The following is a 27,163-nucleotide window of genomic DNA, read 5'->3' on the forward strand; positions in this document are numbered from 1 at the left end:
TGGTGCCTGAAAGTCTTTATTTTTTGATAATTTTCACATGTCCAGTCCCAAAACAGAAGAAAATGATGAGGAGAAAAAGCAGGTCACATAGAACAAAAGTGTTATCAGTTGGCAGACATAGTTGCTGTGATCCAGGAGACGTAATTGCAAACCTTAGTGTAAACCCCAGGATAGCCTTTCTGCGCACATCCAATGCCCCAGGAAACAATGCCCTGGAGCTGCCCATTGCAGACTACTGGGCCGCCGGAATCCCCCTGTGCACATGAAGGATGCAAATATTCAGCAAATGGTACCAGCATAAGTGATGAGCCAGAGATCCCAGAAATCACTGTCATTCAGGGCAAATCCATTGGGCTTTTCTACACAGAAGGTCTACAAAGGTCATTGCTGATTACCACTCTACATCTGATGCTGCTGTGCCTTTAGTTCTGAGGGCACCTCAGCTAAAGATGAGTAAGCTGCCTGTTCTTGACGGATGCAGTCCTTGGCAGATGCTTAGGATATGTGTGTCTTAGACATTATTCTGTCAAATATTTCATGGACCTAGGCACATGTAAAATGCAGAGCAATTGTCAGGTGTGTTCATTTTCCATGCTGCCTGGATCTTGGTGTACTGGCTATTTTCAGTGAGTCCAAAACTAACATTTGTGTCCTAAGCTCTAAAGAGACCGTGGTTATTGTTGACTCCCTGGTGCAGCCCTCCTCCATTGTCAATAGCTTAAGATTCAGGAGGTGGCATAGTCTGCTTCTGGAGATTTAGGGCAGAGATATTTACTGTCTCAAAAAGGGACGATGACTGACTGACTGGTAAAAAATGCTAGCCTCACTCAGTAAGCAACTTTTGCCCTAAGTCTCTGCTGTTGTTCAAAAAACAATATTCAGACAGGCCAGTGCAATGAGTACAGCAGATTCTCTGATATGAAGGCCTGCTCTACTGGCAAAAGACAGGAGAGAAGCATATGGGAAAGGAGAGGCAGGTGTACCTGGCAGGAGTCTTTTCCTCCCTCCATGAATCCTACACATATCATGTTCTTGGTAATTTCGCCAGGGTAAGCTTCACTGCACTCGCTTGAGGGGAGTACAGGAGCCTTCAGGCACTGCAAGGTGTCTGGATAGGGATCTACAAGAAAATAGAGGGAGAGATGGTTGATAAAGTCTCTGAGTTCATTTCAGAGCCCCAAGAAGATCTTTCTTAGCAGAAAAGTAATTGCTGAATGTCCTGTTTTAGCTGTTGTCATTTTTCCTCTGAACAGTAGTTACAGCATAGATTCCTTTTGTTTTGGTGGAACAGATCCTGCCCATGGGTCCACCATTCTACACTGCAGCCATATTAGTTTTTCTGATACCTAGAACACCATCAATTGGCAGATGTGGAGCTGGGAGCTACTCTTGTAGCACGTATGCTGGAGGAAACCTGTGCCTCAGGAAAACCGTCCTCTCCTCTGATGCAGATTTAGTTGTCGTCAGTGAATTAGACACCAGTCACCATCCACACCTCTGACCATTGGTGTAAGGGAATGGAGCCCTTTTGTAGTAACTTTAGATCCACAATCACAGATCTGGATCTTGCTCTCGGAGAACTGAGAACTCTATTGACGTTAGTTAACTTGCTGGTGGTTGGCACTGCAGAGCTGATAGTGCAGGACACAACTTATGGCAGCACAAACATGCTGGTGAATGGCATATGGGTGACTTGAGTGATCATATCCATGTTTGTAATGCAGAACAAGAGGAAAAACCTTATAAAGATTTGCCTTTAAAGCAGTGAAATGGTTATTGTCTTACACTGACTGATCACTCCAAAGGGGCCCGTCCCACAGCACTTCTTTGTGCTTTACATTGTACTGTTCAGTGCCAGCTGTGAGGTCTTGGAGCGTCTCCCATGCCCCCAGACACCACACGTTCCCATGGAGTACTCACCGGTACTGCTGAGAGTGTTGCCCCATCCGGAGATGAGGCATGTGGTGCCTGGCGCCACACAGCTGGTAGGCAGAGGAATGGTTTGGACAGCTCGGTTGAGCTGGGCTGGCCTGGCAAGCTTGATGAGCATAATGTCATTGTCCAGTGTTGCTGAGCTGTAGCCAGGGTGGCGGATGACTTTAGCTGAGTTAATCAACTGCTCAGTCGACTCTGAGAGTGCCAGGTTGTGTTTCCCAAGCTGCACTTGGATGCGACTGGAAAAGAGGGGGAATGGCATGTACCTTACTGCTGCCAGCAGGTCATAAGGAAACTTCTCGTCACCATACACTCTCACTTTAACGTTGCTGTCATAATAGCTGTTTTCATGCAGATTATCTTTCTTGTCCTGCAGCAAATTCCGAGGATCCACACTGAGATCTTACCCACCCCCAGTACAGGTGGTGAATTTCTGCAGGTTTATTTTGTTGAGCTAGGACAGGCTGAATATGTATCAGTGCTTTGTACAAACACTCCAGAAAAAGGCAAACTGCTATGCCCCTGACCTCATTCCTCTTCCTGTTCTACACTGACTAAGTTTTAGCAAGATGAATCCAATTTATAAGAAATCATAGCCTGTAAGTCATTGTTAGTTTACCACACTGTCATTTCAGAAAGTGCTCTGCATTCTCAGAAACCTTTGCAGAAGTGAAATACTGCTTACGATGCCTCAGTCCAGCTTCCTAAATGAGCCACCCATTCCTTGGTTGCCTCCAGAATGGAGTCACTTACATATTTAGTTCTCACATCTCAGAATTCCCGCTAGAAGTGAACTGGAAGAAAGAAAGAGGTTACAGAAGAATGTGGGGTTTTTTTGACTCACGACTTGTAGCAGTGAGCAGCTGACAGGACCCACTGGCTGTTGATGAGGGAGCCTCCACAGAAGTGATACCCAGAGTTCAGGGACACCTGATAGGGGACAGAGTTCGCCGCACAGGTGTAGCCTCCAACGATCTTGTCATCATCATCAGCATTGATGGGGACGGCAGCTGGGAGATAAGTGTCATAAGGAATCAACATCTGGCATAAGGAATATTATGACCTTGTGACTGACAGAAGCATCTCACTTGTAGGCTCTACCTCTGTGGAAACTCACAGTAGCAATGGTGGGCAAGTCTAATGGACATTCATTCGCTGCTCCCTAAAATAAGGTGATGTGACTTAGATGGGCATCTCGTGTATCTGTTGCTGGTCCCAGAGTGAGCATAAGAACATAAAAATGTTCTTTCTGGATTGGATCAAAGGTGTGTCTGTCCCAGGGTCCTGTCTGCAGTAGCAGTCAATAGTGGGCTGAGTGCAAGTACAAAAAAAGTCTGCAGCAGTGTTTCCTTGGAGGACTCACCCGTAGTCAAAAACTTTACAGCAGCTTTAGGACTTCCTGAGCCAGAGGTGTTATCTTTGTACTTCATAGTCCTCAAGACAGAGACAGTCTTTTTTGAAGCTACAGACACATTTCAGAATTCCTGGGCCAAGAACTCCTACAAAGGTGTTCATTCCCCATCTTGTGGCACAAGCAATTGTGAACAAATAGCAATCACAAGAAACTGCAGAGCTTTGCCTTAAAATTTTTTCAAGTTGAAACTGGACTTCACTTTCCCACAATAAACCAGCTTGCAGATTTGCTCAGAAAATGAGCTTCCTTATACATTACAAAAACAGAAGCAAAAAATATGCAAAAACAGAAGTAAAAAATATACTTACTAGCCACACCAACAAAGGTGACAAACAGTATGTATTTCATCATCTTGACACAGCCTCAAGCCCAGACTGGTGGACTGGAAGTGTGAGCTGCTAGAAATACATCTTTTGAAATGGCCTTATCTCTAATCCAAGGTTTTCTCCAGACAAAAAGTACACAGTGGAAAACTTGAAGATCCAGATGTGGGCATTAACAGGTGCTGGTAGAAAGTACAAATAACATATCAGTTAATCATAAACCTTTCCTAAGATAGCTATTTTAAATTATTTTAGAGGGCAGCCTTCAATTTAAAAATATGTTTGGCCTTTGGAAGATGTATAGTTGTTTGTCTGCCTCATTCTTACACACAGCACCTGTTGAAAGCAACCCTCAAACCCCTTTGACATTCCTTTGTGATAATGGTATCATTCTTAAAAATGCGTATTTTTTACTGGAAGCTGAATATTGTAGGTAATGGACTAAGATACTATACATTTGTTTGGAAAAAAAATAAAAACAACAGCAACAAAAAACCTCCAAAAACCCTCTCAGTGTTATTAAGTTTATTTTAGCAAATTCCTTTTTTTAGCTAATGTATGTGTTTTTGTCATATAGAACACAGTGTATTCCCAAATAAAATTATTCATAAGTAATTTCAATAAGTGAGCACAAAAACCCTATTTTGTGCCCCCCCCAACTGAAATTGTTCAAATATGGGAATACACACCATATCTCTTTGAAATAATTTCTCTTATCTAATCTATATAATATCAGCCTAAGTACTAAACCACTTTCTTTTTTCTTTTTTTTTTTTTTCTTCAGTTTTGGAATGTTCTATAGAGACTCATTTTTGCCACAGAAGAATTTCAGAGTAACATTCATGTTTATGGTTATACTGTATATGAACAAAAATCCTGTGAACAGAAATGAGATCTTCTGAAATCCTTCTCTGAAAAAGCGATAATTGCTGTCATGATGCTGAGTTTGCTAAAACTTAATGCATTTGATGAATAATCATTTTCCAAGCAGCTGCCAACTTCATCATGTTGGCTCCTGAAAGACATGGGATAACCTCAAGTGACTGTAAAGAGAAGTCATGTGGTTTGAGATGCTGAAATGGCATGAGAGACTAAACAGGAATAATCTTTCTACTCCATTTCTTGATCAGCTTTTTTGAGAGCCCTGGAGGACTGGTACACACAGCGACACTGTCCAGATGGAACTTTTCCTTCATGTTAAAGGACAAGTCCATGGCCAGGGACTCCTCCAAGGAGCTGAAGGACTTGTCTCAGGCTTTAAACTGGTATCAGTGCACAGTTTTCTTACAAACATGTTTTATCCTGGGAAACAAATAACGATTGGAAACTTCCCATGGAAAAGGGAAAGGTCTGTAATAGCACTAATCACGGCAAAAATTACCAAAGCTGTCTAATCCCATCATGACTAAGTAGAGCAAGGCAAGAACAATTCTTAATCTACAATAGAATGTAATTTGATCTCCCTGTGGATTTATAATTTCTTTGTCCAAAACATGCCATTGGCATAGAGACAGGCTGTCATCACATATTTTAAAACAATATTTTTCCTGAGATATAGCTCTAATAACCTATTAGGTAACATTTAGGCTATGAAGGACAGCTTTCTTTTCTTTCTTTTCACAGGGTTTAGTATTTCATTTAGTATCCACCCAAATTTCAGCAAAATCCAGTAATTCAGCATCTGAATTGGGAAGATCAACCATACCTGCCTTTATCTTGGTATTGTTTTGTTTTCCCTTGTTACTTGTTTAATCTACTCTGGTCTTTATAGTTATTCGTAACAGCAGGAAAGGCATCATATAGGTCTGGCTGGTAATCTTCTTGAAGAAAAAGGTCTGTCTGAGACTCTTTATGCTACTTGCTTAAATCAGTGAGGGGGCACTACTGACCCCTTCCCAGGCTACTGCAAGAGCTCATGGCAAAAGTCCTGGGCCATAGTTTCTGTGGCTCCTGTGTTCCTAAGTCCTTGATGGCAGATGTCGAGTGAACACACTTCACCCAAGTCCCTCCCATGCTCCTGTCTGCCTCTTGGGGACCTGTTCCAGAGGCTCTCGTGAATTCCAGAACTCCAGGGTGAGTGCCAGTAAAGCAGCCCATGGAGCAAACTGATCTCAAAGGAAGGTAAACAGGGTGTTTGTGGTGCCCAATGCAGAGGTCATCCAGCAGACAGACTGCTTCAGAACAGCCCGTCAGGGGTTGTGAGAGCTGTGAAGGATGAAGAGACTCCTTTGCATTCAGGTTGAAATTGGAACACCTTCTCCCACCCCTCTTTCCTTTCTTTAAGATGAGCAGTGCCTACCTGAAATGTAAATACCCTCTTTTGCTCAATGCTGCTGAACATTCCACAGACCCATGGCAAGGGATTTTTCAGGGACTTTCAAAAAATACACTCTGGGGGGTACACCTCCAGCTGCAAACAAGCCTGTCATTTAAGGCAGTGATGATGCTGCAGCAGAGTACTGGCAGCTCCAGGTGCATGGGAAGGAGGAGGGTTGGTGAATGGAAGGCAGCTGTGTTAGGTATTATGAATGGGCAAGCAATGGCAGCTTGCATTTCTAGAAATCCATGTTCCTAGTTCAAGTATTTCAGTCAGCTGTGTCATCACTGGACTCAGATAAAGTAAATACATTTGTCCAAGCTGATGTAAGATCCTGGGAAAGGGAAACCTGGCAAGACTGTGAGCTCACAGAGATAAGCTTCCCAGGGGTATAAAGCAGAGGAGTTTCTGAGTGCATCTGATGGAGCTTGGTGGTGGAGGCACTGCTGACTCTCTCTTCCCAAGTCTCTCCTGCCTGGGAGAAGCTGGTTGAAATACACCCCATCTGGCCTTGGAACATCAAGCCCCCAGCTACCTGAGGCTAGGAGAGTGTCTGGGCAAGGGGGTTGCATCTTCTGCTCTTTTCATATTACAGAATCAGAGACAAGCTCCTGGTTTATGATGTTCCAGTGCAGTGGTCTCCAAAGTGGGGTGCATGCACCCCTGGGGGTATGCAAGATGTGTGTGGGGTGAAAATACTAGAACTTCAGTACTGTATGTAAGTAATTATCAATTACTAAATATACATCTACTGGGGGCATGTGCTCAAAAATATTTTATTGATAGGGACATGCGATCAAAAATGTTTGGAGACCACTGTTCTAGTAGTTTCAACAAATACCTTACATGTTCTTTTTACGTTCTGCTATAGCATCAGCCTCCAACTCTGCACAGCCTCCATACTGTTTCTGGTTTCTTCACTACCAGGGCTTTCCTCCTCTCTTGCCCACCCCTGGCTTCCCCCCAGGAAATTAAATTTCTGCTGACACTCTCAACTGCATTTGCTATTTTCCATGTCTCAACTTACACAGATGTGCACCGTGTGCTTTCCATCATTATACAGCTGTTGCATCCTGTTCCAAAGGTGCCGTGGAAGTGAAGGTGCCAGTGTGAAGGCTGCATACATTTCATTTGTGAAGTTCTTTGGCAGCTTCTGCTCTTCTGCTTTCCGACTCAGGGTGGTAAAGACAAAGCCTCACGTTTCAGAGGAGCACAGAAAGAACTTGGGAGGATATTTCAGGAGTTGCTGTGAAGACTTACAAAGTTTTTTGTTTTACAAATGTTTTACAAACATTTTTGACTCTTGCTAATTCCTGCTACACCTTAAAAGAATGGATCCAGGCCTGGTGCTGTGAAATTCAGTGCTCCTCCTCTCACTTTCTTTTCCTGAGGTTGCTGATAAGACTGTGGGAGGCTACAACTGCCCAGAGCGTTCAGGTCCCTACCAGTGTCCTTGAATGCTGGGTATCACTTATGTGGTTGTTCACTCATCAACAATCAGTGGGTCTGGTCAGCTGCTCAGTGCTAGAAATCCTAAGTATTAATTGGGTTGTGTATCTGGATTCTAGTTGAATCTTGCAAAGCCACCAGATTTAGAATATGGTGCCTAGCAAAAGAAAAGAATCCAAGGTGGCAATGCATGGTGTACCTGAAATGAAAGGAGAAACACTACCCTCTTTCCCACTGCATTACATGATTTTTCCAGTATTCCTGGACTCTTGGCATCCTTTCCTGTGCATCCTAAAATGCCTTTCTGTACACATTTGCATGCCCATGTGGCTTACCATTATGATTTTGTTCTTTTTAATTCCTTCAGACTTTCTCCATGGATTTTTCTTGTCCTGAATTTAAGGCATACCTCTGCAGAGAGAGCACAGATCAAGGATCATGCTCCTCTGCAACAGCAAACGTAATCTTCCTTCCCTAAGCATTGCTCTAGCTGCCTGAAGTGACCTATCTATGCTCACACTGTTGCCACTGCTGCCCCATGGGGATCCATTGAACAGGATGCCCAACTAGCAAGACCTACCACCATAGCTGTAGTGACCAGACTCTGTTGTTTCATGAAATCATAAGGCTCCTAAAGCTCTGTGACATGTGCACCTTTGATTAGGGCAACACTCCCTTACTCTATTCCAGATGTCTGCCAGACCCCGTGTGGCACCAAGTTTTTCTACCCACAGTTAACTGCTGCTCTTCTATGCTGGTAATTTTGCAGCTGTATACAAGTGAGGATGGGTGAATGCAACACTGTGTGAAGGAAGACAGTGAACTAGTCAGGAATGCCACATTAATAATTCACCATCCTAGATATGATTCAAGGAGCCTTGATAACAACATGATGTTGATCCAGTTGGCAACCACCACGGACTACAGGGCCAAAATTCAACCCACAGCTCTGCCCAGTTCCTGTGCCAGGGAGGGTCCCGAGTGCCTTTTTCAAAGTGAGGAAACACACTGAGCAGTAGCTGTATGTGTGTTGCATGTACCTGGTCACACTTCTGCTCTGCTGCCAGATCCATGAGACCCATATGCATTTCACTCCTGCATTGCAGCCTTTCCATGCTCTGTCTGTGAGTTCCCCAAACTGTCCTGCCAGTGTGCCTCAATGAGTCCCAAGACAAAACCTTGTTTTCACTGCTGTCCTGGGAGCCAGTTCCCCTAAGGTTCTACACCAGCACCGTGATCTGTGTAGGATTCCTGGATGATGGGAAAGATGCATGCCAAGTAAGCATTCGCGTCTGCACAGAGCCCTGAGTCACACACCCCAGGGTACCTCCAGGAGCACAGTATGTCAGAGTTCGGCAGAGTGCTTATGCCTCCTCATCTCCACGTTTTCCGTTCTGCTGCAGTATCCTTCCAACAGGGTTTTGATAAAGGGTGGGCTTCACCAAACTGGCAGGTCCAGCCACATGTGCTGGGCACTAAGTGCAGTAGAAGTGGATTATTGCAGGGTATGATAGGTCAGCAAATACGGGGTGCTATCTTTGCGTACTCCCAAATCAGGACTTGCTGTACTTCACTTTGCATTCCCTGGATTCTTTGTTCCAGGTTAAAACCTTTCCAGGTGAGATCATCTCATACTTCTAAATTTTTCTTTCCAGGGTGACTCAGGTGGCCCCACTCCCTGCGTTGGAAAACTCCAGGGAATTGTGTCATGGAGAACAGAGTGTGCTCTGAAAGTTTATCCCAGTGTCTACACCAAGGTCTACAATTATATTGATTGAAGAAATGATTGCAGCCTAGTGGTATGTTGATGACTGCCTGGCTCCTTGGCCACTACCCTCCTGGCCTATTGCTCCTTTTAGGATGATAGCACAAACAAAAGCCTTCTTTAAAGAGCCTTACAGATATTTGTTTTGGGGACTGGCGACCACTGTACACAAGCGGGGTTCCCTGCAGCCTTACATGAGATCTTCCTGAACCTTCCCGCCTGTTCTGGCTTAGGTGTGTGTGCTGGGAGCAGTGCCCTAGAGCTACTGAATAGCAGACGAGGGGCTAGGGAACGGTGCAACTGTCTAGGAAGCCAGGCACTTCCTTTTCCTTACTCCTGGCCCCTTACTGAGAAAGGGAGGAGAGGGAGCAGGTCCCTAAAGCAGCAGAACAGAGTCCCACTTTGCTCCTGCCAATGGTGAAGTTAGCATCTCACCAATACTGTGACAGCTTTGGTGGTGGTCAGTACAGCTATGGTGGAAAGCCAAGCAGTGGTCAGAGATCACAGACACAGAGCAATCAGGTCATGAGGTCAACAGCTGTGACCGATGATTATCAGCATCCCCTTTGCTTCCTCAGGGACACCTGAAGCAGGTGGGCTGGGTTCACCAGGATCTGGCAGGTAACACAGACCAGCTGCTAGGGAAAGGAAAGCAATAGCAAGCAGGTGGGGAAAATGCCCATGATCTCATAGCAGTGTAAAGCACGGAAGAAGATAGAGTTAGAAAGGAAGGATGGGGAGTGGAAGGGAGGGAAGGAGCAGGGGCAGTACTAGCTGCATATTTATGTTTACCTTGCTGCTGCTCTTTTTTGTTATGTTCTCTTTTGAGGAATAAGAAAAGTTATGTCTTCTTTCATAGTGCCTGAGCTCTGCTGCTAGGGAGGGGTCCTGGAGCACTGTGGGCCAGAGGCACTGGGGGAATAACAAAGAAGAGACTGCAGTATCAGGATCACCGAAGAAGAATGTTGAAATGAAATATATTTACTTCATTCAAAGTACTAGCAAGGAATAAACCAGCTACAATCATGTAAGTTTTTTGAATCTTACATATTCAGATAAGAATAGAGAGTGGTGTAGGTTATGACAAGGCTAACTAGGATGCATTTGGCGGACTAGAGGAAGCAGACTGTTTGTGACACTAAATGTCTAACCACAGTTTTTGCTTTCAGAAAAAAAGGCTGGCAGAGATGCCTTGCTTTTTGTAATAGGATGCAGGAGCAGGCTGGAAACTAAGACCATGCGTGGCAATCAGTTAGCTGAGGGGAATGTGCTCGAGCTTGTATAGACACAACTATTAACATGATGAGTCATGCTGAGAGAGCATAGGGAGTGGGGGACGGATGGCACCAAGGAAAGGTAACACCTTGCTGTTAATTGATGGTAGTTAACCACCAATTGGGGATTGCCTAGTATGCAATGCTTAGCTCTAAAGAACCAATCTGTTTAAAACGCACGACTTCTGAAAGTATATATACCCGTGTTTCTATATAATAAATTGACATTTGCTTGCATCAAGCTGTGTCCCGTCTCTCCATCGCAGCAATAGGAATTGAAGTAGATCTCACAGGAAGATTAAACTGCAGGGAAGATACTGCCCTGACGCCAAAACCAAAGAAATTTAGATGTGATTAAACATGATTTTTGTGCCTATGCTATCTTGGTCAATCATCTTTGCTTCTGCCTACATATGTTCTGAGTTATGAGGTATCATCTTTCAGGTACTAAGAAGGTCTCTCCAGAATGAAACGGTATATGTCTACATTTACTGGAATAAACCAGTCTGGAAGGATGGCTCAAGTTATATCCACAGGTGTAAATGAGCCAAAAAATCATTTATGAAGCCAATATTCCCAGGTTCGTGGCTAACAGATCTCGTACTCAGGCATGCACAATGATGGAATGACAGATGGTACCACATTCAGCCAGCAACTTACTGGTCTGCAAGCAATCTCACATTTTGTCAGGAGCTCAGAACACTGCCTATCTTGTAGAAAAGCTACAGCAAAATTTACAGTCATGTGAATGCTCAGCTTTGCTTCTAATGGCTCACAAAAAAGGGTATCAAAGGTGGAGTGTCCCTCCTCTCTTCCCCGCCCAAGCCTGAGAGAAAAATCAGAGCAAGGGGAGGGGCATCAGTCTCACAACCTCTTCTCTCTCACCTTGTGATGAGCAGAAATGCATTGCTCTGTGACCGTGCTGACTGTTTTCCTTGCTTTTCTACCTGGTGAGAGACAACAAATCCATCTGCAGCATCCAGGCCGTGCAGGACTGGCATGACGTAAGGGACCCTTTCTGGCCATCATCTGTACTCCTCCCTTTTTTCTTTTTTCCTCTCACTCATGCAGGTCCTGGGGTGGGAAACCTTATCACACAGTGGCCCAAAGAGACCCTTAAGAAAGCTGGAGAGACTGTGGACATCACGTGCTACCAGAATAATAGCAGACTTGCCTATATGTTCTGGTACCAGCAGCCTCCAAGGGATGGTCTGAAGTTAGTAGCCAGCACTTCTACGTGGATGCAGAGCTCTTACGAGGAAGGTTACAGTAAAGACAAGTTTGAGATAAGCAGAGACAGTAATGATCGCTCTGTGATGACAATCAAGAACGTGACATCCAAGGATGCAGCCATGTATTTCTGTGCTATGAGTGATGACACAGTACAGCAAGGGGGTGGAGCACTAAGATAAAATCCCCACCTTGCCGAAGTGAGAGATGTGAGACAGATTGGGGATGGGCAGAAGAAGAGCAGAAGAAAGACAAGGAAGAAGAAGTCGGGGAATGGAGCCAGGACTTTGGAGGGCAGGGGGGCAGACAAAGCAGTGCAGCAGCATCTAGCTTCAGCCTTCAGAAATACAAACCCACATATCAGCATTAAGAATTGAGGCTGATGTGGTTAGTGAAAGGCAGAAGATATCTCTTAAAATTGGTGCTACAGAAGCACAGCCATGTTCTGGGCCACTAGTTCCCCACAGACCCCGCTGTAGCACCAAGGAAAGGGTACAAAGCAGAAGGAGAATTCAAGGTTCTGCTACATACTGATGATCCACCCAAAGACAGAGGTGCCCAGTCAGAGGTCGATCAGTGTGAGAAGAGAGCCCAGCCTCTGATTATGGATGTAGGAGGATGGCACCATTACAGGTGGGAGGAAACATACACAGGGGACCTGGCATTCCTTCCAGTCCGGGAGGGACAGCCCCTTGGCAACTTGACAAGCAGCAGCATGCTCTGCGGCACTTTTATTTACCTACCCACACACTGCTTTGTTACAGGTTCCCTCTCTTCCTTGCCCTAGAAACACGTACAGTTCTGAGCTGGACCAAGGCATCTCTTCACAGCAAAACTTCATGGACAGAGAAGGGAAACCACAAGAGGCTGCCATCACCTGGTGTTCCCATTGTGAGGGCCAGCTGAAGGCAGAAGTTGCCTCCTATTGTGCCTCTACCTTCATTGCTTGCAGAGATGAGCTTTGAGTGAGCTAATTGCTCGGCCTGGGAAAAGTGAGGGTGGGGTGTTACTGGGGCTCCCCTGCCTGCCATTGCCTGTCTGTGCTCCTGGTTTTATTGCATAACCTAGGACTTACCTTTCATTCAAGGAAAGGGAACTAGCACCAGAAGAGCCAAAGGTATCTTTAAGAAGGTATCGCTAAACACGTGTATTTTGGGCTTCTGTTTTTAGGTTGTCCTTGACAGTCTGCATGCTATTGAGCACAAACAAAATGTTTGTCTCGTGCTCTTATGGAAGTTGCAGCATATGAAGCACACAACTATCACAGGTAGCAAATGTACTGTGCTGCTCACTGATGTGGCAAAGCTGGATATGCTGAAGGGAAACATACTATTTGATTATGGAAAAAAAAGGAGTGTGAGGTGGTGAGAATAGCTGGTGAGAGCAAAGAGCAGGAATCAGCCAAGAGCAGAGCATGTCCTGTAAAAGATGCAATCCTCTGTTTCACCAAAATTGCTAGAAGGCTTTTGTACTGCCAGGGTGGATCACTCAATTTCATGCCAGGGTCCTAGTCTCCTGATTGACTATGCTACCTAAATGTTACTTTGCTTCCAGGCTCTGCTCTGAAAGAGGCTAAACTGTTCTTGGCTAGGGAAATCCAGATGCATGACGGAAAGGCATGTTCGTTGCAGTCTCACCCTGGATGCAGTGAAGGCTCTGAAAAAGCTAAATCTAGTTTCATGCTGGACTTAATCTGGTCCTCCAAAGACATTTCTGAAAGACTCAGCCTCACACACCAGTCCTTGCACACCTTGGCAGCCACTATTCTTCTGACTCCAGCAACAAGTGTAACACCATTCCCTGCTCCCAGGGAGCACTCACAGGCTCCTCAGCACACCTCCAGGTCTGTGATCTACTCGCTGTTCGTATCAGACTACCAACACATAGCCAGGACGCACTGGGGAAGCATAGTCTCTCACAAAATGCAGGCACACTGAGTTCCTTATCCTCTTCAGCCTTACATCTTTACACAGGTGCCAAACACATTCACTCTCTTGCTGTCTGGAATTATTACTGCTGATCCATGTGGCCTGTGAAAGTTTTAGGAAAAGCTGTTTATGCTGGAATCATTAAGGAATATGAACACCATAGTAGTAACTTTGTGAGTGACTTTTGGGTGATTTAGATATTTTTAGGTTGGTTTTTTTTTTTAATTCTCTACTAATAAATTTGCAGTTCCTGAAAATCATAATGTTACAGTCCTAGCTCAGACCTCTTGCATAAACACTGAAAGCCAGCTTTATCAGCTCTGGGAACATAACAGAGGAAAGATCCCTTTCTACTTCTCAGTGCTTGAGCATTTTTAGTTTTGAGTGGCAAATGCATTTTTAAAGCCTTGTGAAAACAAACTTATGGGTAACCGTCAAAGTTCAGCAGATTAATCAGGTGGCTATTGACCAGTCACAGCTGTGCAGTTTCCAGGTGGTAGCAGAAAACCACAGAGATCTCTAGTGGTCATTGCCGTCTTGAAGATCTGAAGTCACAGTTCCCTTCTCAAGCTCCGAGGTACAATTTTCTCCCATGTGGTGCTGCTTTTGCCAACTTGAAGTGGCAATACACAAAAAACCCAGCTATTGTAAGAAGTTTCTCATGAAACAGCTACTCTCCTACTTGTCATGCTCCTTGTCCCCATATTTATTGTCCTTTGTCTCCTGCTGTAGAAGGTGGCAGAGGAGCTGCTGCTACAAGAATCATCGTCAAAGGTAGTTGTGTCAGATACTCATCAGTGACATCACAGGCACATCTGTGTAAACAGCTGTATATTTGTAATGCATAACAGTTTGTCAGTAACAGCATTCTAGAGATTATACTAGCTGCTCAAAGGATGAGATGATGGAAGGAGAGGATCTGTAAAGCCCATCTCTATGCAGATAATGGTGCTATACAGTATGGTGTGGTCATCCTCCCATGACTGGGAGGGTTTTGCAGAGTCATAGAGTTACAGAATGGCTGAGGTTGGAAGGAGCCTCAGAAGGTCATCTTATCCAAATGCCCTTCTTGAGCAGGGCCACCCAGAGCCAGTGGACCAGGACTGCATGTAGACAGCTTTTGATTGTCTCTCAACATGGAGACTCCACAACCTCCCTAGGCAACCTATTCCCGTGCTCAGTCACCCTCACAGTAAAAAAAACATGTTTCTTTGTGCTCAGAAGGAACCTCCTGTGTTCCAGTTTGTACCCTTTTTCTCTGAGCCTGTCACTAGCACCACTGAGAAGAGCCTGGCTCTGTCCTCTTCACATCCTCTTTTCGGGTATTTATATACATTATTCATACTCCCCCTGAGCCTTCTCTCTCTAAGCTAAACAGTCCCAGCTCTCTCAGCCTCTCCTCCTGTGCGAGGTGCCCCAGTCCCTTCATCATCCTTGTGGCCCTTTTGTGAATGCTCTCCAGTATGTTCATGTCTCTTTTGTAATGAAGAGCCCAGAACTGGATGAGGTGCTCCAGGTGTGGCCTTAACAGTGCTGAATGAAGCGGAAGGATCACCTTCCTTGACCTGCTGGCAATACTTTGTCTGATTTATCCCAGGATACCATTCGCTGCCTTTGCAGCAAGGGCACGCTGCTGGCTCATGTTCAACCTGCTGCCCACCAGCACCCCCAGGTCCTTTTCTGCCAGGCTGCTTCTCAGCTGGATCACCACCAACAGGTACTGGTGCGTGGGGCTGCTTCTCCCCAGGCATGGGACTTTGCACTTTCCCTTGTTGAACTTCATGAGGTTATTGTTGGCCCTTTTCTCCAGGCTGTTGAGGTTCCTCTGGATGGCAGCATATGCCCCTGTGGTGTACCAGCTGCTTCTCCCAGTTTGGTGTTTTCTGCAAAATTCCTAAGTGTTCTCTGCCCCATCATCTGCATTATTAATGAAGATGTTAAACGGAAGATGTTTCCCACCACAGCTGCTGTTTCTCAGGCTTCCTGTGAGACAAGAATTAACTCCAAACATAATTAAGAGGACAGACAACCTTGTGGTAGCCATCCAATACAGGTACTGCATTGGGAGCAGAAGATGAATGTTTGGGAAACATATTGTTCTTTAGTGGAACAGCTTGGGCCCAAATCAATATCATCTAACAAGAAGCTTGAGTAGACACAGGCTGGAAGAGGAAGGAAACAAAGGGAAGAAAAGAAAGGAAATATACATACATAGGATGGTGTAGCATCACTATCTGCATATGGATGTGTGTTGGGTCTGGCTGAGATGGAGTTAACTTTCCCTGCAGCAGCCCTCGTAGTGCTGTGCTTTGTATTTGTAGCTAGAAAGGTGTTGATAACACACCAGCATTTTGGCTACCACTGAGCAGTGCTCACACAGCACCAGGGCTGCCTTTCCAAAACTGCGCCCCCCCCCCCCCCCCCCCCCCCTCCAGCTCCAAAGGCCAGCAGGTAGGAAAGAGGCTGGAAGGGGGACAGACAGAACAGCTGACCCAGTCTGACCAAAGGGATGTTCCATGCCATGTGATATTGTGCTCAGCCATAAAAAGCTAAGAGAAAGGAGGCAGAGAGGGGATGTTTGCTATTAAGGCACTTGTCTCTAGAGCAACCTTTACGTGCACTGAGGCCGTGCTTCCTGGGAAGAGGCTAAACATTACCTGCTGATGGGCAGTAGAGAATCGGTCTTCTTGTTTCCCTTTGCTTCTGCATGCAGCCTTTGATTTTTCTTTGTTAAACTGCCTTTCTCTTGACCCATGAGTACTTTCTCATCTCATTTCCCACCACCCTGCAGTGTCCTTCTGAGGAGGGGGAGAGATAGGGGATTCGGTGGACAGCTGGCAGCCAGTGAGGGTCAGCCCACCACAGGCTGCAATCTTACACATTCTCTTCTTCCACCCCCTTGCCTTTTCAGTACACAGATATGGCCTGAAAAGGGGCTGTTGCTTAATTTTAAGGGTTTGTGGCTGAAAGTACTGAATATTTATGAGAAGAACTGAAGCTCAGGGTGTCTGTGGCTCTGCCTACTTTCTTGTAGCAGGATTGATATAAGTGATATGATTGCTACTCTTCTGTGAAATTCCCCCACTGAAATGATACCATTGTTAGAAAACACGACCCTAAATGTCTCTTGCGTGCATGTTCTCGTCTTTCCTTGTCTGAAGTTTTGCACAGCTTGAGAGACATGGAAATAAAAACGAGGGAACTGTCTTTCCTCTCTTCTCTCCCTCACACTTATCTGGATTCAGAGCCTACAACACCTTTCCAGATGAACATTAAAGTGTGACAAGACTGGTCTCTGCTGGCATGTCCTGGAAATTGCCCTTTGAACATGGCCGGAGGAGGTGTTCGTGCCACATCATAGAAACACTCCTTCAGAATTAATACAGAGGTCATTTGCTTGTTTTTTAATGAAAGACAACATATGGGAGAGAGTCTGTTAGTGACAGTAAGGACACTAATGGAGCTGTAGACTGGAGAAGGAGACAGAATAATCTTAAATGAGTTTTAGCAGAATGGCTTTAGACCCTGAATAAACGGTGCTGAGATCAGAGCCAGATTCAGACCAAGGCCGGCAAATAATATCCTGTCACTAGTGTTATTATTTAGGCAAAGCCAGACAAAATCCTAAATGTATTTTTAAAAATAATTCAATCTAAACAAAGAAAAATGTCTGCAGTCATTTCCATAATTAGTGACTTGAGTGCACAGTTTTGCTGTTGTAGAGGAGAGGATAACCGTAGGGGTACCTGAGACCATCTGCCCAGTACCTGGCTTTCTGTAGTCCTGTGTCTCTGTCCTGAATGTTTCAGCCTAGTCTCTGTGTCTCATTCCCTTCCCTGGGACACCAGCAGCTGGGACCAGCTGAACAGGATGTATCAAAACTCATGTGTTCTTCTGGGATACCTGGAAATGAGAACATAATTTGTGTTTTTACTAGTAGAATTGCTGCCTTTCAAAGGTTTGTGTCTTGTACCTACAGCCTATTTTTTTTATATCAACAGACTTAAGTGAAGCCATTAAAAATCAATATGAACATGTTTACTGCAGGTACTTGGTCATGTTGCTGACTGTGTCGACCTTTTATGTGCCAAGACTAGGCCAGGATGGGCAGCGCATGCCCCAAATCCGAACTGCTTTGTTCATGTGCCTGTCTTCCCTGTATTGCCTCGGTGTGCGCTGGTGCATACACCCTTACTAACACAGACTTTTTACTTTCGTGAGTTACATCACATCTGGACAAACCTATGGGGGAAAAAACCAGTTTTGTGTCTCCATTTAGTTACATGTAAGGGAGGGACATAAAAGTGTCCTGTTACTGCCAGTCCCCACCCCCTTTGGACAGTCTCCAAAATGAAGGCGTGCTCTTACTCCTAGATGAAGCCTTTCCATAGTCAAGGTCGTGGGCACCCAGGAGAAGCCTTTACAGCTGCTTCCTGCAACGAGGCAGTCAGAGGAACGCGAACACAAGGCCTCAGCATCCCACTGCCCTTCCTTTCAGAGCAGTTGTGGCAAGTGCAGCCCAGACCAACATGCATATTCACAGTCAGGCCAGGCTGCAAACAGAAGCACCAGTCAGAAGAAAGCAAATCACGCTTAATGCAAACCAGTTACTGTTGGCTTGAGGTTTGTTTACCATCCTGGGGAAGAAGGAGAAAGAGTGGGAAGGAAAGCAGCATCAGCAACATCAGGAAGTTACTAAGTGAAAAATAAATGCATTTAAAACCAGCTAGTAAAAGAAAAAAAAAAAACAAACACCTGCTTTTTTTGTCATCAGGAAAAAAATGTAAGGATTATAAATTCAGATACACAAAAAGGTAATTGGACTGCCACACAGAAACAGCAGTGGCAGAGGAGGGATGTGGCCTGTGGTTCCCATAGCTGACTTTCATGGTGACTGGGTGACAAAAATGGGAGGGCAGAGCCACGAGTGGGATTGTTTTTGTACAAGGTTATATCGTTGTGGGGACAACTCACAATGATGCATTCCCCAGGAGGCCTTTACAAAAACCCTTATGTGCGTAAGCCTCGTGGGAGTGTGCTAAGACAGCTACAGAGGACTCTGTAGCACATCGGGCACGCGCTGTCTTGGCTTTTCTTGACAGACCTGGTATGCTATGACTTAATGGCACCATCTGGGAACCGATCCTGCCTTCTCTGGAAAACAAGCCAGGAGATTCTGAAGCACTGAAACAATTTTCAGCAAACCATATTGACTGCAGGTGGATCTGAACCCTATCAGAGTATGCAAAACAGAGAATTAGCATTATTTTCTGATGCGATAATGTTTGCAATAGACCACAAAATGGTTCTTTATTAATGTGATACAAGTGCTAGAGAAAGAATTCTGACATGCCACAGGTATCTCTCATTTCACCAGAAATCTGGTGGGGGTTTTCTCTCTTAAATAAACCTCTGGTGCCCGTGGACTGACTTGTACCTGTGGCTTTCTCTAATTCTGCTCCACACTGTCACTGCGGTTCTCCCTAGTGGATATCAGGGGTTTGCCTGAGACCAGCCAACTGATTCTTCTGGGCTGCCCTTGTGTGGGTTAGTTTTAACCTCCCAGAACATTGAACGGGATACAAGGTGGCTGGCCTGCCACTGAAGGGAGAACAAATGGATTTGGTTTAGCTCAGTGCCACAGAAAGCAAAAACCCTCTATGAAAAGGTATGTGACTGTGGCAACCACAAAGGCTATTATTTGATTATTAACTCCACAAGTTACAGAAATGGAGGCTTCACAATGCTTAGAGTACAAGAGCTCTAAGGCTCTTACTCTAAGAGTAAGGCAGCTCTAGTTGCAGAGGAATTCTATTTCTAGACCATGACAGCCTCTACTGCTTTGAGTACTTTTGCATGGTTTCTACACCTGCAAAATGACCAGAGCAGCTAATACCAATGAGATAATATGGAGATTAGAGACAGGCTGTAAAACAATCTGAGGTGAAATGTAGACAATAAAAATAAGTATCAAAAAACTCTGGGAAATGCTTTTATAAATGCTGCAGATTATACAGTGGGATTTCATGCTGGTTTTCTACCAAAGCCCTTCAGTCAGAGACTGAAAGTTCTTTGGGATTACAGATACAGTAAACATTGCTTAAGCTTCTCCTTACTAAAGTCAACTGCAGTGCATCCCTTTTCTTAGCTTATGGTACAACACTTCGTCACTGTGATCAGCAGATTTTTGGTGATGGCACAAAACTTACAGTAATGGGTAAGAAATTTTTGTTTTCTCCTTTAAGTCACTTCAAATACCAGGTCTTCTCTTTAGAGAACTTCAACTTTATTCTCCCTTTCATTGTTAAACTGGTGTTCTCCTGATGAGCTAGTAACCCAGTCTACTTTGGAGAATAGACTTTTAGTAGCTTAGTAGTTGAGGTGAGGACACACATTTTACTTTGGAGAACTGAATGAATACATTTTCAGTGAATAAAAAGTTGCCCTTAGAAGGAATTAGGATGAGGAATGGCTTTAAAATATACGCATAAGTATATTGTCTTAAGGAATGGACATAGCAAAAATCACTGTTCCCCCAAAGTATAGCTATTCTCCATAATGTTATTTTTCCTGGGGCTACAGGTGATTAAGGACAAGTCAATGAAAGGCTATCTGTCTGGAAAGAACTGATTTTCAGTTACACTTCGGACAGGTCTAGAAAACAAAATCAAGACTCTACAAATGTGAATTACTTTGGATCTTTTCTGGGTAGTGTGGTAAAGCATGCGTTATCATCTCAGATAAATGGGAAAGGCAAATAAGTGTACTAGCATTTTGAAAAAAAACAGAGCCCTCAAATAAATACTCAACCTTACCATAAGCCATACTAACAGCACTCTTTAGCTGTTTAATTCCTTGTTGTTAGACAAAACAACTTACCACAGCACAGCACGTTTTTTCCACAAAACAGGCTGGTCAGGATGGTAATAAATAGATCATTTAGGACAATGGCCTTACTATCTCAGAATAGATGCTAAAAGGCTACTGAAAACCATGGAAACAGGATAAGTGGCTCATTTCAAATAAAAGTAGCTGTCAGGGTATGTTTCTCTCTCCGCCGTGCTTCTGGATGTGGACTCTTTCCAAATCCAGGGGAAAACAATGCTGCTTCTAATGCTCTGATAAATGATGGTGACCTCTTGTGATCGTCCTTGAGTCGGAAGAATTGATGCCTCAGGCTTTTGTACCACTTGTACCACACTGTTCCACTGCAGAATAAAATGATTATAAGGGATAAAATCTAATCTTCATAGGAAGAATTGGGTGGTCAGCATGTTTTTTGAAATCCAGTGTGAATCTGAGGTGCCTGAGTTGATGAAAATCGATAAACTGATCCCTCACTGACCATAGTCAATTATGCAGCTAACTTTAATATCCATAATAAGGGGGAGAATAAAGAAGAGACTTCCTTCCAGGGAAGGAGAAAGGAAGAGATGTTTAGGAACTGCTGCAATGGAGAGAGTGGACCAGGGTCCTGTGTTATATATCACAAATTGTTTTGTAAGTGAAAAAAGAGATTTATTTGACAAGAGAAGACTGGAAAGCAAATTAGGATATTAAGGAAATAAGGATTTTAGCTGAAAATAAGCAAAGATAATTACTCTGTCTGCATATGGGAAATATTTTCTAATAGTACACCTAGATAAATAGATAAGTGTTCTCTAAAGAGATGGTGAAAGTTACAACAACCAATTCGCTCAAGCCTGAGGCAAAAGGGCTCTGGAAGAGGTATTACTGAGATGTATCTCATCTGGTTAGATGCACAGATGGAGTGGTGTTCCCTTAGAGACCTTTCTATTTTTTTTTAGGGGACCATAAATTAATGTTCTTTGTGTTTCTTCTTTTGCCGATAGTGCATGAGGTTAGCCCACGAGGCTTGGCTCAGAGGCCTGAGAGTAGAGGAGAGGTTTTCCTGCAGCTGCAAAACAGTGTGAATATGACAGACAGCACTTTGGCAGTGGGACAAAACTCACAGTCATAGGTAAGACAGTAGTCAGATCTCTGTGATATATGTGATACTGGTTTAGGGGACAAGAGCATTCTTAATTAACAGCAGAATAATGATAATTTTTCATACAGCCATGAGGACAGGATTAATGCTTTACTGGTTGCATATTAAAATGAGATGTGCTACCATGGAAGTGTAGAACCTTCAGGCATGTATTTTGAGATCCCTGTCTGTTGCCTTTGTCTTTCCCTGTTGAGAACTTCATGAGGGGAGAAAGTAAGAAATAATTCTGTTTTCTCCCATTCACCAAGAAAACGTTAGAGAGGCTGGAAGTGAAAGATCTGTCTTTGGTCTGTAAGCTTTTGCAGCTCATCTCTACAACAATCAAAATCAACATTTCAGAGACAGAGCCCAGATTCTTGTGTCTGCTGGATCAGGCAGGGAAAGAGTAGCCTTGCTGGTGCTTTGCTCCCCTCTCCAGGGATGGAAGGCAGGCTACCTAAAGTTGCTTTGGAACACTGGCTTCCTCTAACAGCCCTTTTCATGATTTCTAATTCTCAGAAAGGACTGCATTCTTTTTCTCTCTGTGCTCTTTTTTCCTGTACTCCTTGTCTTTTCCCCCGTTTGCTTTCTCCGCCTGCTTCCCTCCCAGTAAAGGGTTTAACATCACCTATATTGGGGCATTTTGTAATCATGGAGCAAAGTAAGCTTTTCCATCTACTACTGCCACATCTGAGAGCAAACTGTAGCAACACAGGCTGGTGCATGCTCTGTTAACCAGTGCCCTTTCAAGGGATGGAGTGGCTGGCAAGCAGGGTGCAATGGCAGTGTGGGCTGTAGGCTGGCTGTGCACAGCTGTGCTTTTTAACTGCGCTACTACTGTTGTAAGGACACTTAACCTTTGGAGCTGACACTGTGCTCGGAGTTACAGGTAAGTAACTGTGATTAACCAGACTGTTCAATGCAGAGGACACTTGGAAATTTCCCTATATATGATAGTGATACGTAGCATATACACAGATGATTTTTAAAATGACAGTAGAAGTGAAAGATAACAAGAAATCATGAAACTAACCTTGCCGTGATGGGAATAGAACTGTGGTACTTTTCTCTTAGGTGGGTGAAGAATATGTGACAAAGAGTGCGCGAGTTTACCCATTGAGGTGATGAAACGTTGTGCCTGTGTCTGCCGTGGACACTGGAAAAGCAGAACAGAGCTGACAGTTGATAACACTCTCTTCTGATTGTCTCTGCTCTTGCTTGTACCAGTTTCAAGAATGCTTACTCTCTGGCTTTCTTTGTCTTTCCAGTAGTTTTATCATTCTTTCTGTCTGCCTTTTCCACTTGCCTTCCTCTTTGACTTGTTTTGTTTAGTTTGTTAAATCTCTCTCATTTTTCTTTCGTGTCCTCCCTGTTTCCATGTCTTCACTCATTAGCCACCCAGGCTATGAGCCAATGAACTTACGTCAAAGATACTTTTAGAGTAGGAAAAAAATTCATAAAGCCAGCTACTAGAAGGCAGCAGTAGAGATGATCAGCCTCTCCTTATATCCACTGGAACAAAAGCAGAGCAATGCCAGCCCTTCTAGGGAGTTATCTTCATCACCTCTTCTGAAGTCTCTGCATGCTCATGTGTTTTCACAGAAGGACCCTGGGGATCTTTGTAGAGGAAGCACTGACAGTCATGATTAAAAGCTGAGAGTAAACACTAGGGCTTAGGAGTCAAGATCTATGCAAGATAAATTTTCTTCTAACTGCTAATTCTCTCTGCCCTTGGAAGGAGGGCGTGATCAGGAAGAACATGTACAATTTATAGTGCTATCGCACCAAAAACCAGTAAAAGTTTTCTTTTTGGCTCCAGAGTTCTCTCTGCATTTCTGTTTCCATGTTCATCTACAGACCTGGTGGATTTATCAGTCTAGATGAGTAAAAAAGGTGCTCTAACAAAGTATATTGAAAAAAAAATATGGTGGGTTTTAGGGTCACTGCCTAGCTTCCGAGTAACATCTCATTGTGGCCTTGTACATCCTTTTGACTGTAGAAGTCTGTGGTTTTTAGTCTTATATGTAGGTATTAAACACTTTTGGACTGGAGACAACTTTTGATTTGTGAGTGTATAGAATCTTGCATCGTTTTGGTAAGATGTATAGTCTAGAATGAGGGCTTCTGATACCTAGGATAACCTAAATTATAACTAACATAAGAGACATTTCATAGTCTTAAAAAAAGGTGGAGAGTTAAGACCTAAAACAAAACTTGTCCCAGGCAAATTCAGGTTACCTATCTAAAGTGTTCTTCACTTCTTACAGTGAGTAAGATTAGCTCCTTCATTTCAAGTCACCCTGTAGAGGGGGCAGGGGTCTGGGTGGGGTATCACATGGCAGTGTGACACTACAGATGCTGCAGAACATTGCAATAACCATCATGTCTTACTAGCCTCCAGGAATGTAATGCAGGCAGTGGAAGATGCTTGTGCCTTGTAACACAGACACTTATCTATTAGTACCATATTACAAACACAGGACTTATACCACTACGGGGTACTTTTCTGCTGACCTATTTGCTCAGCTTCTTGCCAGCTTTCCTATTGTTCTCACAGAGATAATACTAGAAATACAAACACTCATGTATTTCTCTAGTCAGATGTTTTATGTTTTTGTGTAATGACCGAGGACACATGCTTTCAGCTTCCTTGTGTCTATGTACCTAATAGATATTAATTGTCTAATAGACAGGTGTTGAAAGTCCAGCTATATCATATATATATATATTATTATTTTGTATACCAGCTATGTCAGGAGTCTGAGTGATAAATACATTTATCACCATGTGATAAATTCTCAGTTAATTGAAAGGCTTTTTATAGATTTTCCCAATACCTCTGTCAGCTTTTGTTCTTTTTTTCATCATTTTACATTAAAAAAATGGGATTCACTGGAAAATATAAAACTGTCTTCCCTGCCTGGAGAGAGTTCCTTAAGATCTACATTTTCAGGGGTGTATGGAACGTGGTTCATCCACCTCAGTCTAAGGAATGCTGGTCAGTGAGAAACCCACAGGAAGCTGAGCTCCCAAATGTGTCCTAGCCCTAGGGGAGATAGGATCAGTTCACAATCAGTTTAGTTGTGTATGGGAAGGGTAACTTCTTTTGCATCATCCTGCTTATATTTATGCACTGAGATTTTATTAATGAAAGGGAAGAAGTTGTTCTTACATTCTCATTTAGACACTTGACCGCTCGCTCAGCTCCTGTTGGGTTTGGCTAACAGCGCATGCTGAAGGTTGCTGCATGCCTGAGCAGCGCCTCGGGCCAAAGGGAAGCACCAGGTAGGCAGGACCGGTGCCCAGAAAGAGCCAAAGGGCCATCATATGGCCGCTGTCACCTGCAGAGTGCTGGCTCCTGCCGCCCCTGTCTTCTGTCTGGCCTTTTCTTCAGAACCTGCTAACTTACGGAAATGGTATAGATCAAACCTCCAAGGTGGAAAGTATGAAAACATCAGCTTACGCAAAAAAGCCTTTGAAGCACATCCAACAGCAGCTGGATGCTTCCTGGTGTGATAGAGGGGATGCCTGCACCGTGATGGAGGAGGAAGGATGAGGGGTGAGCACCCTCCCCATCGGCTAAGTCACTAAATTCTTTTTCTGATTTTTTTTCCTCCTAAGAGCATAAATTAAAGAATTATGTGTTATAAGTTATGAAACCTTATACCTTGAATGGTGAATAAGTGAACTCATGAGACAGACTAGTCTAGGGAAAAGGGGATTGAGCTCCTGTTTGTCATGTTTGTTGCATTTCTTAATGAGCTTATGAAAAAAAATTTAAATCACAGAGTACGTTGTCCTGGAAAGTTGAGAGCTGCAAACAGATGACATTTGATTTGATACCTCTTCAAAATATGGAGTATGTCCTAATGCTGCTCTATATGCATTCTTTTCTAGACATGTTTGACATCTTCCCTCAAGTCAAAGCAAAAAAAAGGGTAAATGATACATGAGAGGTTGTTTTAGATATTGAAGATTTTAAAACCAAGGCTGTAAAGAACATTTTCACTGCTCTGCACTGTAACGGTTGTTTAATATAAAATAACTTTGTTTTCTCCTTTCTTTTAGAGTATCTGAATGCAAGTTTACCTAGAAGTTGAATAAAAAAAACATCCTTTAGCCCTACTAATGGTAGAAATTCAGCCTAGCTGTTCGTAAACCATCTTATATAACTGCAGAAAAAAATTCATTTATTTTGAGTCTCTTATACTTGCACTTTTTTATATATCCAAATTTATTTCATTATATTTACTTCCAGCTTCATTATTGTTCTAGGTTAAAAGTGTAGAAAAGTTTGGAGTTTGATTAAAAGAAAAATGATTGTGTTCATATCACATGTACATCATTATAAATACATTCCTATAATCACACTGTTCCCCAATTTTTTTGAGCTTCAAATAAACAGCTTCAAAAGCTTGTGAAGTAAAGATAATAAAGATTGTTCGGTGGTTTCAAGTATATCTGTAAAAGTTAATAGTGTTAAAGCTATGGAGAAGCCCATGTGTATCTTAGTTGTGGATGTTTATTACTGTTTGTTTAAATTTCTGTGTCTGTCTCTATGAAAAAGTCAAGACACTCAAGTTTAAAAATGGAGCAGTAAAGTTCTACATGTGCTTTAGCTTAGGAGATACTGTTCTCTTGTAAGAAGTACACCGATTACCAACAGAACACGACCATAAATATGGGTGTTTGTGGACTTAATTCTTATTTATGGCTCCCTTCTTCTTTGCCAGATAAGTGTCTTACAGTGAGTGTAACTAACTGCATGAGTTCTGCTCTCAGGGGCGATAAGAGTAATGAAATATGATCAGGACTGTTGCACAGTGAAAGGTGACCTCAGGAACAGATTATGCTCATCAAAGTAGGAAAAAGTACTTATACGTATATAAGTAATATCACTCAGATTCCGCCCACCTTTCCATCCGTGTCTGTTTGCAGAACCAGCTTCTAGTTCATTTTAGCCAGTATGCAATAAAACTTTTGCAATAAGCAGTGTAAAAATGGATAGTTGTGACAGTATAGAAATAGCCATATTCTTTCTTTCTTTCAGGAACAAGCACATTTTGAGTGCACATATCCAATATATAGCTATATCTGTCAATTAGAATTACCTTAAATATTGTCAGTTTATGCCTCTATCTTTTGGCATCATCAGCCAGAAAGATGTCCCCCTCTGCCCATATAGTCCTGCTGACCTCATTAAATCCAAGCAATGTTTCTGCAAGTTGTGGCCCTCACTTTATTCACTGCCTGGCTACATCTTATTTGTGTATTAGAAGGAAGCAAAACTGCTAAGTCTAACTCTTTGTAGAGTCAAATGCTTTGGGCTTTTTTTTATTTTTTTTTAATCCATGGCTAAGATTGCTAGCAAAGAAATTAATTTTATTTGGTGGTCATATGTGAGGTTTTGGGCAGAGATGTCAGAAAGCAAATTCTGCTGTTAAATACATCTATCACTGTGTGATAAAATGACAGTTTCAGGCTGGTTTTAAGGTTTTGCTGGCTTGCCTTCTTTCCTTAGTTTTGCAGTAAAGTGTT

General features: G+C 43.4%; 1 protein-coding gene and 1 gene segment (V, D, J or C); one reads left to right on the forward strand and one right to left on the reverse strand.

Annotated features, from left to right (window-relative positions):
- Positions 1-24,864, reverse strand: LOC308065981 (trypsin I-P1-like). 11 transcript variants are annotated; one of them, XM_080392722.1, is made up of 7 exons: positions 22,659-24,864; positions 16,293-17,538; positions 3,658-7,849; positions 2,780-2,945; positions 1,921-2,174; positions 984-1,120; positions 1-254 (listed from the first exon to the last, which is right to left on the reverse strand). In XM_080392722.1, the coding sequence occupies exons 3-7, from the start codon at positions 3,698-3,700 to the stop codon at positions 105-107; spliced, it is 750 nt and encodes a 249-aa protein (XP_080248848.1). In that variant the 5' UTR covers positions 3,701-7,849; positions 16,293-17,538; positions 22,659-24,864; the 3' UTR covers positions 1-104. The 11 variants fall into 11 exon arrangements, with proteins under 11 accessions (XP_080248848.1, XP_080248850.1, XP_080248849.1 ...); XM_080392724.1 differs by lacking the exon at positions 22,659-24,864 and adding an exon at positions 9,996-10,115 and having other exon boundaries at positions 17,403-19,852; XM_080392723.1 differs by lacking the exon at positions 22,659-24,864 and having other exon boundaries at positions 3,658-7,244; positions 7,774-7,849; positions 16,293-19,852.
- Positions 19,784-27,163, forward strand: part of LOC308065984 (T cell receptor beta constant 2-like) — a 13,574-nt gene continuing 6,194 nt past the window's right edge. Inside the window, exon 1 of the C gene segment in view lies at positions 19,784-19,852.

The sequence above is a fragment of the Falco punctatus genome (genome assembly GCF_963210335.1).
Source record: "Falco punctatus genome assembly, chromosome: 6".
Taxonomy (NCBI): Eukaryota; Metazoa; Chordata; class Aves; order Falconiformes; family Falconidae; genus Falco; species Falco punctatus.

Coding starts and splice junctions, on each gene's coding strand:
- LOC308065981 (XM_080392722.1), bottom strand. CDS start 3,700: ATGATGAAATACATACTGTTTGTCACCTTTGTTGGTGTGGCTA. Junction 2,946..3,657: donor CACCTTTGTTGGTGTGGCTA/GTAAGTATATTT, acceptor CTTATCTCCCAG/CTGCCGTCCCCATCAATGCT. Junction 1,121..1,920: donor CAACACTCTCAGCAGTACCG/GTGAGTACTCCA, acceptor ATTTTCTTGTAG/ATCCCTATCCAGACACCTTG.